The sequence below is a fragment of the Anser cygnoides genome, chromosome 2 (genome assembly GCF_040182565.1).
Source record: "Anser cygnoides isolate HZ-2024a breed goose chromosome 2, Taihu_goose_T2T_genome, whole genome shotgun sequence".
In the NCBI taxonomy this organism is placed as follows: Eukaryota; Metazoa; Chordata; class Aves; order Anseriformes; family Anatidae; genus Anser; species Anser cygnoides.
Window position 1 is genome coordinate 52,414,279 of NC_089874.1, and position 14,849 is coordinate 52,429,127.

A 14,849-nucleotide genomic window follows, 5' to 3' on the forward strand; every position below is an offset into this window, starting at 1 on the left:
ACATCTCCGTAATTTTTCAGCTGGGTTGAAATCCATAGAAATCCTCTTCCAAATCCTCTTTGTGAGATTTTGAAATGTAGATTCGGACTTGTAAACAACATAATTTGCAAAAATCAAGACACACTCCTGAACAAGCCCAAACCCAGTCTGAGTGATTCCTTTTCTTGTTGGTACTTGTGTCGGTAACTATGTTTTCTGTATGTTATGTTTTCAGGTACTCCTTTGTCGTAGCTATGGGATACCTCACGTTGTGCCACATAAGCCGAATATACATATTTCACTATGGTATTCTCACTACAGATTTTTCCGGGTGAGTGAGTCTGCAGGCTGGGTCCTGCATCAATTAATATTAGTTGAATTTAGTACATTTTAAGAATAGTATTGATGTTATCTGGGGAGCGCCCTCAATTCTGTTTGCCTTAAGCTTTCTCTAAGACCTTTTTAAAGAAGGAAGGAACAAACACTGTGTTTTTTATAGTGACTCATTGCTTCTGCTGTTTCCCTGCTAGGTGCTACCTGGTTAGTAGGTGGTGGTTCCCCCTCGAGCAGCCTGCGAGGACAGCTCTGCACAGTCTCTCGCAGGTGCTGGAGGGGCGAGCCAGTGAGGCTGGTGCTCTGGGTCCCTGGTGCTCAGCCCTGAGAGGTGGTGTGGGCTGGGATGGGCTTCCCTTCTCCCACTTTCCTGGGCATGGCCATCGGCTTGGAGCTGTCCTTTACCCTGTTCCCATTTATCTACATCTGGGAAGGAGGCCAGGGGTGGCACTGGGAAGGTGTTTCCCACCCCAGGGGATCCAGCTGCTGGCAGGAGAGGCTTGGGGGGTGACTAGCTGGAGGAGCTGGGTAAGCAGAGAAGAGATCAGCTGTCCATCTTTGTGCCCGTGGTATGGATTCTGTCCTTGGAGCAGGTTGTGGCTGCTGTTAAACAGCACAGCTTCTCAATATGCCATGCATTTCTGTGGAACAGTGGTGTTTATGTGAACTGTTGGCTCTCTGTTTGATTTCACTGAAGCCGTAGAGGATGCTTTGCAAAAATATAGACAGCTAATGTTGTATATTTTTTATGAGAGAAAGGCATATTTTTTGCATGAATTAAAAAGTGTGCTAATCCATATTCCACTTGTTTAATTGAATGTCTGAATACAGAGTAATTATTAACATACCATGAAAAATCTCTGTAAACTGTCACAGTAAGTTACAGATGACTCTTCCAAGTTTCTGTCGTCTTACAGGCATAGAGTAGGAAACTACTCTACTGTGTGTGCATGTGTCTCTGTGTGAGGTGGTGGTGGGTTTAACCATTTAATTACATTTCTGGAAAAAAAATGTCATTTTGGTACTCTTGAACTTTTTTTTAGAGGATGGTGTAGGAAACAGAACTTACACATTTAGAGAAATTTAGTTCTCTAATTTTTCTGTGGTTCCTGTAATACACAAAAGCATGTCCTGAATGAGCGTGGCATACCAAGAAGCCTATAAATGGGACTGGAATGTTATAGCTCTGTGTGTGTATGAGACAGAGAAAGCAATGTGAGAGAGCATGCTTTTCTGAATAGCGTGTTCAGAAATGCACTGTGAGGCATGTTAGCTGTCTCTTTCTGAAGATATTTAGTAAGGATCCAGCTGAGACTGGGGATGGAAGAAGAGGAATGGTAGTTGTTTTTATAAACTAGATAGCATTTTCTTCCCTCATGGTGAAAAGGGAGCTACTCATCTAATGACGAGCTTGCGGATAATAGTAGTGAAAGAATAATACCCAAACTTTCATTATTATTTTTTGTCCTGATCCTTAAGATACAAACCAATTCTTAAACTTGAATCAAACATGAAACTGTCAATTAGGAAACAACTAGAAACTGTAGTACAGATGGCAACTACATCTTCATGGCACATTTTAAAAATTAAGAATAAATGAAAATATTGTAGTGGTATTAATAAAAACTTGCCATCTAAAGTGCTCACACTGAGGTCATCCTCATAAATCTCTTCCAATCTGTTTTCCTGAGCTGTGAACAATACATGCCCTCTGAGGCTTTGTGCATATACCTAAAGAGATGTTATGACTGAAAAAGAGAAAATACTCTCCTTGACCACAGTTTTGCCATGTATAAGCAGGATCTGAACCTCTTCTTCCCCATTCTCCCATGTTTGATGGTTCCACATATATTGTGTGCAACAATTGGGAAGCATTCAAACAGGCTTCTGGCTAGAACGATCTCCTTAAAAATCTCTGTCAGAACTTGAGAAACTACTAAAACAGAATCCATGTAGTGATGCCAATCTCCCTTCAGCCTCCCAGCCTTTTGTTTGAACACAGTGGGGGAAACAATCAAAAAGCACACCCCTGGATTTAGGGGAATTGTTAAGAGTGAACAAAAAGCCTGACATCTGCTAATTTGTATTTGAGCTCTCAGTATCCCTTAAGTCTCTGGTGATACCTGATTACAAGGAGGAAGTTTTAATCCACATCAGATAGGCACGTAACCTGTTCTGGTGTCATCAGCTTTCTAATGTTGGTTCCTTGAGGTGACAAGCCAGATGTTAAGTGGATGTTTCTCAATGTCAGTGCTGCAAGTTGGTATACCTTGTTTGCTCTTGTGACCTGCTTTGTGCACTTAACAGTTTGCATGCATAAGCCTTTCTATGTGTGTTTCAAAATGTATTTTTTTGGTCCCTTAGTAATAGTTGGTTGTGCTATTTGTTTGGTCTTCCCCTTCCCTTTCTGAGAACACAGCTTGTAAAATGTGAGTAGAGATGGACAGAGAACAAGGTAACTTTTGAGTCACGCCTTAAGTAAAGGAAAACAAAAGATCAAGCTGTGACTCATCACTTCACGTTTAAGGAGTAAGGGAACTTGTTCTCTACTGGTGACTAGTTAATTCTTCTAAGTCCTGCAAAGGGTAGGTCTGTTCACTGACTCTCACAATCAAAAAGATGCTCAAGCTGATAACAGCAACTTCTTAAATTAAGAGTTTTCATGTATTGCATTGTACTTAGGGGAAAAGTCCTCTTTTATAAACTACGTGACAGGTTTTAATGAAGACAAAATCCAGCTTGCTATACTTCAATTTTGATTATATATAAATACATAGTTAAATTTAATCAAAGTTCTTTCATTTATCTTATTTCGCATAAATGTGGTGACACAACTTAGGAAATTTTTCCTGACATCTTTCTCAAAGAAAACCCGATTTCTTTTTTTCAGCACTAATTGTAAGATACATGAATGCTGTGTTTCCCCCTTAACTCATATCAGCCTTTGAGAGAAACATGCATATTTTATTTTGCTTGGTTTGCATGGCATTTATACATTGTACCGAGGAAAACTAAATCCTAACTCCTTCTCTCTTTTTCTTATTTCTTCTTTATGCTAAGAGGATTATGCTGGTAAGTTGCCTGGTTTCTATACAATGTTATAAAAATGGTAATACTAACATACATTTTTCTTCTTTGCCTCAGGCTTAGACTTGCATATAGTAACATTGTGGCTTTAGGGAGAAATAAGTTTAAAATAAAAGCAAGGGATTTTGGATGTGATTTTTGAGAACTAGTAATAGATACAGCTTCAGTCTAGCAAGCTACATGAGCAAATACCATATGCATATGATCATCTGGACAGAATTCAGGGGAACTCCTCATCCATGTGAAGTTTTGTGTCTGCTTTGATCCTTTGCTTGATTAAGACCATAAAGGTTTTTCCTCTTTGAATTCATGTAGTGCTTGAGCAAAATTTCATAATATTGCAGCTCCTTCTGTCAGGAAATGGTCAGCCATGCATATGTGAGCTTCTTGGTGCCATTCCTTACAGAAAAAAGCTCAGTTTGTGAAAATCACCATATACACTGGCATTGGTTTCAGTCTTCTGACAGTCTTGGCGACACCAGAGCCTGGATCACCACGGAGATGCAAACAGTTTTCCTTCCTACAGAAACCTCTTAGGTTGGTGTTATTGTGGACATCGCTCCCAAGAACTAGTGGATATCTTAACCTGTTAGCAATATTTGACATGCCGAACAACAGCATTGTTAGCAAACCATTGTGAAAAGGATGGTCATTGAAAGAGCTTCTCCAGAAAAGCCCTATAACCAGATACTTCAGTAATGAGTGTCACTTCAGGCAAGTGAATTCTTGTGAAGGTTAATGCTTTGCTACTGTTTTTTCCCCTCAGTGGCTTAGTGTCAACCACAAAAGAAAAGAACAAAGGTACAACAGCCAGCTTTTACAAAGGAAATACATTTGCTGATGGAAACAGACATAGAGCTACTCTGTTCCCCTAATGCTGCATTGAACCACAGTGCAGAAATACTATCTGGTCCTGTGAGTTTAGTTGGTTATTTTTACTTTCTTCTCCTTAAAATATATAAAGTGCAGTGTGTTGTTTGCAGTGTTCGTTCCAGAAGCTCTGGATGGCTCTGGTGCACAGCAAGTCTCTAGAGGCAGTATTAGCAGAGTAGGTGCAGGGCGAGCAGTGCAAGCTTGGGGCTGATTTCTGCTGTTAAAACTGCCCTGTAAAGGGCAGCTGTTCTGTTTTCCATGCCTGCTCACTGCTTGGCTATTCTGCCAGGCCTTTGTGTCCTTGACACTGCACTGAGATCGCTTACCATGGTTGCACAGAAGCCCTGAAGGAGCTGCAACATGGGAACTACTAAGTAGCCAAGATTCAAGCAGTCAGTCCATACCAGAAAGCTCCGCATATCTAGTGTGCCCTGGGATGCTTCTCTAGAAGTAAATGCTATATTAAGTGAAATGTTTCTGTCATGAAGGTGTAAGATACTGTTTTGGATCTTTCGCCAAAAACCAGCAAGAAGCAAATTGGAAATTGCTTTGGAGGCATAAGCGTGTTCAGTGAAATGTTCTTCCTCTGTGTGCACTTCAGCAGTTCTTCATTTTTCTGTCGAAAGGGGAAGTCTGAGCCTGTTGCCAGTGAAGCTGTTGTGGTGTCCCTGGCTCAGCGATCACCTTGCCAGCACAGTTAATGTCAATAGTGGAGTGTGTCTATGTGAACTCCTCATACTTGTTTCCAGGTTAAAGAGACAAACCTGAAATAAATGTTTGCTGTTTTTTTTTTTTTTTTTCCTGCAATGAGCCCTTTGACTCCACCTACTCTCTTAGTGAAATCAGGTCAGTGGAAACTATTTCTAGCTAGTGTGTGCCAGACTTCTCCATGGGATTACCTAAGGTCAGGCAGAGTCTGCTTGGTAAACGTCTTCTCTCATAAGCACTGAAGGTTGCTTGGTGCAGAAGCCTGTCTGTGATATGGGGAGGATCCCCATAGCAGGCCATGAACTAATGCAGACATCCTGAGTTCCCCTGGCCTGTGCTGCTGGGCAAATTTTGATGGGACAAGTCATGTTTGAAAATGACATTAAGTGGCATGTTTCTGTTTGGAAGGTTTACTCAGGGGAGCAAAACCTTCTGTCTTTATTCAGCATTCTCTGTAAACTGTTGCATCTTTGTTTTATTTTGTTATTTTTCAATGCATTTTAATTTAGGTAGAAACAGGGATTTTTTAAGTATTGAAATAAATTATTTCATATTAATAAATGTTTTCATGCTAATAATTTATTTAAAGAAATTCACTAAAACTTGTTTCATGAAGTAAATTGTCTTTACTATTTCATATTAAATGCTTGGGACAGTTTAAAAAAGTATTTAAAAGTTGTCCAATATGTTTTGTGTGTAGATGGCACAATGCAGCTACAACTTGTCATGGAAGGGGGGTTGTAGCTAGATGGTCTTGAAGGTCCCTTCCAACTCAAACTGTTTTGTGATTCTATGAGATGTTCTGTCTTAGGGGTAGATCTTTGTGCTTCATCTGTAAACACAAGTCTAGATTTTCTTTTTTAATTCAATCTAATAGTTTGTCCCACTCTCAATAATCTGCCCATCTCAGAATTTGGGAGAAAGAAAAGGTTATTCGAAGTTTTATAGTTCTGCAAACTCCCTTTCTTATCTGTTAGCACTTCTAACTTTTTTTCCAGTTGAGTCTAAGGTTTAAAATATTATCGTGTTAGAAACACTTGGCTATATGTGATATAATATTAGGGCTACTAAGAAGATGAGAGGGCTGGAGCACCTCTCATACGAGGACAGGCTGAGTGAGCTGGGCCTGTTTAGCCTGGAAAAGAGAAGACCGAGGGCAGACCTCATCAATGTGTATAAATATCTGAGGGCAGGGTGTTGAGAGGATGGAGCCAGTCTCTTTTCAGTTGTGCCCAGCAACAGGACGAGGCAACAGGCACAAACTGAAGCACAGGAGGTTCCAGCTGAATCTGAGGGAGCACTTCTTTCCTGTGAGGGTGACAGAGCACTGGAACAGGTTGCCCAGAGCAGTTGTGGAGTCTCCTTCTCTGGAGATATTCAAAAACCGCCTGGACACCATCCTGCACAATGTGCTCTAGGTGATCCTGCTCAGCAGGGACGTTGGACTAGATGATCTTCAGAGGTCCCTTCCAACACTGCCCATTCTGTGATTTTGTGGTTCTGTGATTCTGTATTTTACTTATTAACTTATTCAGTACTTTATTACTATTTAAAATTAGACGTTACCATAAAGGCTGAACAGAAATAACAATTCATTACGCTGGTACAGCCAAATTTTAATAATCAAAGTTCATGTGCATATTTAGGAAATGATGTTACTTCTTTTTTTTTTTTTCCCTAATAATAAATTTATTTTTCATGTCTGATTTTTAATATTGATTCAAGACTTGTACTGCCATGCATTACTCTGCAAATATGTAGAAGGATGTATTTTTTATTTTATTTTGAAGAAAAAAAGCAAGTTTTGACTTGCTGTGTGTGTGTGTGATGAGAAGAGATGCATGAGTCTGCTGGGAGGAATAGAACAGGGTGTGGGTGTGCAGAAGCGGTGGCCCCACACCCCAAGTGGGTGCCAGGAGAAGGGAGAGCTCCAGTGCTGCTATTGCCTTGTTGTGCTGTGACCTCTCCTGCAACTGAGGCTTGGGCTGCCAGTGACATCAAGTCGATGGGGGAATGGTAGACAGGTGAGGGGGGGAGGAAAGATGGTCCCTGTTCACCTGAAACCTTGCTCACCTGTTGTGCAAAACATTTGATGATATCTGTTGCTGACCTTGTGAAAGATTTAGTGGGTGTCATCCATTGCTCCCATACAGCAGGTTTCCACCTTCCCAAGCAGGGTATAGAATAGATAGGTAGATCTGTAATACGAAGGTGGCAGGAGAGAGAACTAAAGATGCTTCAGATGCATTTTGTGGGTTACCCTCCCACCCGTGGGTCAGTGGTGTCACATTTGATGATGTGTCTTCTCTGGCGTTCGGGCTTGAGGGAAGCAGACCGTATGTCCTTTCTGATAAAAGTGCACGTGAGACTCGTCTGTTCTGCCGGGGTACAATGTGCTATGAATTAGACTATGAATTCCTAATATAGATAAAAACGACCTCTCTCTTCTCTGTGTTTAGATGTTGTACGGTGGGGGGCCCAATCTTCTAAGACAAGTGTCTAAATTTAGGCACTTAAAGGCATACAGTTTTGGCTCTGAGCCTGAGGTTTAAAGTTATCCACTTCGATGTTAGCATAAAGTGCTTGCTGTAAGACACACGCTACGAATTGAAGTAATTTTAAACAAGTGTTAGTGTTCACCCATAAAGCTAAGGGGTCAAGCACTGACAAAATAAAAAGCTGTTTATTGCATTAGAACTGGTGGTTCACTGAAAGACTCTGTCTCTCCTAAGGATTAAAAAAAAAATTGCTTTTTATAGGCTTAAAGGAGTAGGATTTCTGTATCTTTGAAAGCAAAGCTATAGACTTTGTCTGAATGGGAAAACCTACTTTGAGAAATAGGATGAGTAAGGTAATGCTGAAAACAGCTTATAAGAAACTTTTCATAAAATGGAAGGACTAATTGGAATAAAAATTAGAATGACTATTTCACATTATTGGAGCTGTCTGAAAGATGAAGAAAAGTCATTATTGGATTTGGCCATTCTTTAGCTGTAATCAGTGATCTAGGTGACCCAATGAGAGATGCTGCACATACCCTTGTGTTACAGTTGTATTCCAGATCTTCGTATACCAAAGTTTGTTCTGGATTTTATGTGCAAGTGTTTTTACCAACATTTCAAGTGGAGACGATTGAAACCATAAAAATAGTTTCTGATTAAGAAATTGACTGATTTTGCATGTTCTGTGTCTTTGGGCAGAAAATGCAAGTTACCCACATGGAATTACATGTGGACTCTTGAAACAGATTAGCCATATTTAATATTAAAAAAGAGACCATTTCTGAATAAAAAATGTCTTCTTCCAGTATTCTTGTTTACCATGCTCAGCATATTAATTACCTTGAAAATCAATTTGATTTATCGCAGCAGGATAACCAGATTGCAAGCAGTTTATCTTAGCTATTGGGTTTACATTTGATTATAGCGAGTGGGTCAGTTTAGAGAAGAATTATTTGAAATCTCTTGAAAACCTCTGCAGAACATTAATATTTTAGATAGAGATATCATTGAATGTAACTTTTTTTTCCTTACCTTGAGAAATTGATGTGGAAAATCCAGTAGTTGAGCTAAGAAAAAGCCTTCAACTTTTTTTCCTTCATTGGATCCCAGAAAATATATTATGGTGTTTAAAATAAATAGCTATACAATTTGGAGTGATCATCTACCTCTCTTTAAAAAATTCCCCATAGCAGTGAAAGTCTATAAATAGCAGGCACACAAACTCCTGTTCTAACTTCAGTGTTGAAGACATCATTAGTGTTCAAAGCTGAAACCTCTATATGACTTAGGCTGATAATTTAGGACAAAACTGAGAAACAATCCATTGTATTAATCCTCAGAGAAAACAAATCTCCTCTGTGGAACTGGTTTTACATGTAATCATCATAAATTACGCTTTTAAAGTAAATATATATCCTTATCACCCTTTACAACTTCAGGGCTGTAGACAGCAGCACCTATGAGCCCCCTGTGCTGGTGTCTATAGCAGCAGAGAGATGGGGAGAGGCAAGGTCAGCAGGTACTCGTCACTCACTTTTCCTGGCATGGGCTCTTCCAAATTACAGGTGCTCAATGCCGGGTTTGGTGTTAAGGCCTCCAAAAGCTCCAGCAATTAGCCGTGGAGCCTTTCCCTGTGAAGGACTGATTAGTTTTCCCCACAGTTTCCCCCTTCTTTCTACTTAGGTACCTCTGAATGCTCCTAGCTGGTCTCTCCTGGGCACTGGCTCCTGCTGCCTTTTTTTCTATTTCTCAGCTGTGGTGGCTCACATTTACCTACAGAGCTAAGAAGCTCTGTAAAGCCAGATACTGGAAATATAAGCAACACAACTGCATATAATAGCTGTTCCTCACTGTGTGTTTGTCCCCAAAGCTGCTGGTGCTGTAGCCTGTAAGCCCAGATAGAGCTAGCTAGTTTTTGGGAAACTCCAGATCCCATGTGCCAAACACTCCCAGTTGGATGGTACATCATGGGCAGGCTGTCCACACAGCAGTCACCCAGCCAAAAAGTGGGGGGAAACTGTGCTGTGCTGACAGCTGTTCTGGTATTTGCACTTTATCAGCAGGACTATTCACATGTGCAAATAAGCAAGTGTATTTGCAGAGTCAACATTTGTTTAGGGCACTGAGCAGACAGCTGATAGGAGAGTAACAGCAAGGAAAGGCAGAGTTACATTACAGCGGCATTGCTCTATTCTATTCTAGTGTTGCATCCTACAGGTCTTTGCATGGAGCGGAGCACAGTGGACTACAGAAGCCTCTATTCCTTAGCAGTGTGATTTCTTCTGAATTACAATTTGCAGTGATGCACAGTGGGGAGAAATAAAATAAGGCTTTGTGTGTACTTAGCAATTAAAAATTCCAGTGCAAGTAACTGTGGGGTTGTTTTGAACTCAGGCAATTGTCTTATGCCTGAGTTCCTCCTTCAGTTTTAATTGGATATTTTCCACTTGTTGCTAACACAGTTATGCCTTTTAAAGGGATAAAGACATTCAGAAAGAAAGTTGAGAATAATTTGTATTACAAGATGTGTAACTGTTGTTTCTGTCTTTGTTACAGTCCACTGATGATAATTACACAGAAGATCACAACACTTGCATGCCAACTACATGACGGTAAGGAAGGGAATTTTTTTGCATGTCCTGAAGACAGCATTTTTATTCCAGAGCATTTTGTGGTTGATTTACAGAGAGGATGAGTGTAGTACAGTGAGTTGCTCCAAGTGAAGAGGAAAAAACAAGAAATTCCAAGTTTTGATCAGTTTTCTGGGGTCAAACTGTCCTTGCAGTAATGAAGATAACTGTTTTCCCCTCTGGGAGCTCTGCTTCCTTGGTGCCCAGTTGGGATTTTATCTAGTACCTGTATTCACTGTTTAGATGTTAAAGTGCAACTCTACTAAGCTTTCTGAATCGGTTCTTGACTCTCAAAAATCAAGAGTTGTATTTGATACATAGGTTCAGCCATTAACGTTAATGTAACAAATCTGTGCTATCGTGGTTATATTCAGTTATATGATGCTGCATAAATTGTGAAAGGTGGAATTCAGTAGCATTTTCCCAGTGCTGGGAAAAGCACAGTTGCAGACAAAATAATGTTGTCTTCATTCTTGCATTGTGCTGTGACAAAGAGTGTTGTTATTTTCTAGTAAAATGCTTGTGTCTAGTACAGTGCAAAGACTAGAAATGCCAGTTGTCATCAGTACTGTTATTGCTCGTCTGCTGATGGTGCATTGTGAACTTCCAATGCCCACTGAATTATAAGCTGTGGGTGACTAAATAAGTCACCTGATCTAGAATTGCTGTGATCGAGGATGTAGGTGATGGCCACATACAAACTGCAGGGTTTGGCACTGTTTTCAAGCCAAGTTTACATGAATGGGTCTGTGTGTTGATTTCACACTGATGGGCAGCTGAACTCCACCACAACTGCTCTCTCACTCCCCCTCCTCAAAGAAAAAAGGGGAGAAAATACAATGGAAAGGGCTCGAGGACAAGGACACAGAGATCACTCAACAATTACCATAGCAGGCAAAACACACTCAGCATAGAGAAGTTAATATTTATTGCTTATTACTAACAGACTAAAGCAGTGAGAACTAAAAGCAAACTAAGAATACTTTCCCTCCCATGCCCCCTCTTCTACCTCCTGCCCCAGAGCAGTGCAGTGGTATGGAGGCTGCGGTCAGTCCCTGACGCTTTGTCATCTGCCGCTCCCTCACGGTCACTCTCTGCCCCTGCTCCCCGTGGGGTCCCTCCCACGGGATGCCGTCCTTCCCGAACTGAGCCTGCGGGGGCTGCCCACAGGCAGCAGCTCTTCAGGAACTGCTCCCACACGGCTCCGTACCACGGGGTCCATCCCCCAGGAGCAAACTGCTCCAGCACGGGTCCCCCACGGGCGGCAGCTCCCCCCAGACCCCCTGCTCCTGCGGGGGCTCCTCTCCACGGGCTGCAGCTCCGGCCCGGGGCCTGCTCCTGCGGGGGCTCTCCATGGGCCGCAGCCTCCTCCAGGCCACATCCACCTGCTCCACCGGGGGCTCCTCCACGGGCTGCAGCGTGGAGATCTGCTCCGTGTGGGACCCGTGGGCTGCAGGGGGACAGCCTGCTCCACCAGGGGCCTCTCCACAGGCTGCAGGGGAACTGCTGCTGCGTGCCTGGAGCACCTCCTGCCCTCCTGCTGCACTGACCTTGGGGGCTGCAGGGCTGGTTCTCACTCCTCACTATCCCAGCTGCTTGTTGCCCAGCCATTTTTTTCCCTTTCTTAAATCTGTTCTCACTGAGTTCCAACCAGCCTTGCTCCCTGGCTCAGCTCTGGCCAGCGACAGGTCCCTTCTGGAGCCGGCTGGAGCTGGCTCTGGTCTGACAAGGGGCAGCTGCTGGGCTCTGCTCACAGAGGCAGCTGCTAGGCTCTGCCCTACAGCTTCCCTGCTACCAAACCCTTGTCACATACGCCCAATACAGTCTGTTACTTCTAGCTGGCTATAAGCAAGTGCAGCTTGAAGCTCTGCATGGGCTAATTGACCTTGTTAACCTTCACAACAAAGTCACTGGGTATTCTCTGCCCTTATTATTCAAGCCAGCTAGCTCTGGTATCACTTGTGTGCCACAGTGGTGTGCGGCCTACATGTACCCCTAGAATGCTGAAGGTAAATGAACAGTCAGAAGGGAAGAGATAGCAGCAGTGGCCGGCGTGTCTTAAACCAGAAATCCTACAGATTAATTATAGTGGAAAAAGCTCATTACATTGTGAATGTCCATACATGGAGCAGTTGTTCAAATGGAGGCAGCTTGCAGTTCAAGCATGGGTGACAAATATCTGTTTGTAAAAATTTAATGCAGCTGCCTTAAATGGAAACAGACAAACAAAATAACCAGCCCTTTAAGTAACTAAGTGCTTAATAGTTTCCCTGGAGCTCATGCCCTTTCCAGTATTTAGGAACTGAAACAGTGAAGAGAGAACGCATATGAGCAGCTTATAAGCAATCTTTTCAGAAAATGGGCCATGTGGATGTGCCTTGGTAATTATGGCCAGTGCATCAAGAGTAGTAATGTTAAGTGATGCCAAGCCCCTGATCTTGTGAAGATGTATATATATGCATGCTCGGCATCAAGTGGTGTGACTCATCCTGCGGTGAGTTTTGCTGAAACCAGTGGGATTTCTCACAGTAAGCACAGCTAAGGCTTCAGAGTGAAGGTTTTAAGATATTTGCTATGTGACAGCTGTTTACACACTGGCCATCATACAAGACTTTTGTATAGTTTTCTTGGGTAGTGACTCTATGCTCTGCCTCTGGCCCCAAAAGTCACATGAACTCAACAGGAGGTTGCCCTTCCAGACTGGACCTTGTAAAATTGCAGATTATTACTGATATGTGTGTTTTGGTTTGCTCCAGCAGCAGGCAGCCAGGCTGCTAGTTCACACTAGTGAAGCTTCTGTTTCTTGAGAGCCCATTTCTCTTCCACTGATCCTCCTGCTGTGAAATGCTCCATTTCTCACCAAGGAGCCAGCAGGAGGCTGGAGCTTAAATGAGGCAGCAGCTTCTGGGAACAGAGGTTTTTCCAGCACCAGACCGTTAGCAGAGGCTGCTGGGGGTTGCTGCCAGTTGGTGCCATTGCGAGTTGCATTGTGTGTGTGGGAATACTACGACTACTCCTCCTGAAAGCCTAGCAAGGGTGAGAAAGGGGGGATGAGGTAAGGAACCAGGGTAGAGGGAACGTGAATATACTTGACCTAAAAGTTGGGAATTGAGCTATCTGAAAATTGCCTGTGGCAAGAGATATTGAAGCCTATGGCTTTAGGAACTTCCTATCTATGGGATGCAAACATAAGGCTTTGGGGGTGGCTTTCAGTGTTCAGCTTTTGAAAAGATCTAATGTAACTTTTCTGTACAGGAATAGGGCGACAAGCTGAGGAACTTACTGCTGAGCAAAATCGGCTTGCTGTAAAGTAAGAATTTAATTCACCCATTGATATATGTTTAACTTCATCTGAAGAAGTTTAGTTTTTGTTGTTTTGTTTGTTTGTTTGTTGTGTTTTTTTTTCCTTTTGCAATGTCAGAGGTAACAAGTGGTCCAACCATGAAAATGTTCCCTGCTTCTTCCCAGTTCATAAAAGGATAAAAGTGTTTCTTGCTTTTTCTATTTACTTGAGGAATTTTGTTTTTGTAATGGCGCTATTAGTGCCTTCCTTGCACAAACTTCTCTGCTCTATTCTCTATTTCTTTGGCTTAGGGCTTCTGCCTTTATCGCCCTGTGCTAGTCAATACCACACTTAAGGTCATGGCAACATCTCACTGACTTAAATGTATCCTCCATGTGCAACAAAAGTGGTCTTTGGTGAAATCAAATTCTTTATATTCTGGCTAAGGTTGTATTGTGCAGACTTTTTGTCTGTTGTCTTCATTTTACCTCTGATACACTATTTTTCCGCAATAGAATGCTCTTCCTCTGCTGGCAAACTACTGCATACCAGAAGTCCATTTTTGTTTGACACTTTAAGTATTGCTTTTCTTCACCAAAATTCTCAGTGAAATTTTATTTTTCCTATCTCCCTCCATAACATTAGTACTCCTAGTCCTTCAAGTTATGTGACTAATCTTCTCCTTTTTCAGAGGGAGACAGCATATTAATCACATGTTCAAGCATCTTTTTTCCTTTCTTGTTTCTTGATACAGCTGAATTATTTTTTTCAGAAGAACTAGATTACTCTCATAACTACTTTTCACCATGAAGTGAATGTTTAGGGCCAAGGAAATTGTTTCTAAGGCAGAACATAGAGCCCTCAGAAAATCTGCCTTTGAGCTTCTAAAAGCAAGCAGAGAACAGTTTCTTGAAAAGCAAAAATCCTGTAGGGAGACTTATATAACTTCTGCTGTGGCCCATATGTTTTTGCCTGTTTTTAAAGCACACAGCAATAACGTTCAACTGCAGTGGGCCCTTGTGGCCATATGATTAATTCTAGTCAAATTCTCACCAAACAGGCTGTTTGTGTTGTTTTTCTTTTTTTTTCTTTTACTGTAGATGAGCTCACAATATAGAAGTGTATGCCAATAGCTCAAGTGTTGGTGGCAGACAAATCATAACTGAGGAGTTTTAAATCCCCTTTGGTAATACAGCCTTTTGTCTTCCCTCTGTTCTTGGTCTGTTTTTGTTTCTTACTCATCCTCTGTACATTCCTTCGTGCATTGCTCATGTCTCCCCACCCACCCACGTGCACAATCTAAGCTGAAACTAATGACTTTATTTTTACTCTTATTTTTATCTTACTCTCAAAAGCCCAAATCACCATCACAATTTTACAGAACAGAAAGATGAGCCTTACCCCAAACTGTTTGCTACATCTTTCTGTGAAATGTTTTCACCAGACAATGTATCA

At 41.9% G+C, this 14,849-nt stretch overlaps 1 protein-coding gene across 2 annotated transcripts in view; it reads left to right on the forward strand.

Moving 5' to 3' along the window:
• Positions 1 to 14,849, forward strand: part of MBOAT1 (membrane bound O-acyltransferase domain containing 1) — a 56,575-nt gene that overhangs the window by 25,541 nt on the left and 16,185 nt on the right. For both annotated transcript variants that reach the window (XM_048057971.2, XM_066992071.1), the window contains exons 4-6: positions 215 to 310; positions 10,038 to 10,093; positions 13,367 to 13,421. In XM_048057971.2, coding sequence (XP_047913928.1) covers positions 215 to 310; positions 10,038 to 10,093; positions 13,367 to 13,421 — 207 coding nt within the window. The remainder of the gene's footprint in view (positions 1 to 214; positions 311 to 10,037; positions 10,094 to 13,366; positions 13,422 to 14,849) is intronic.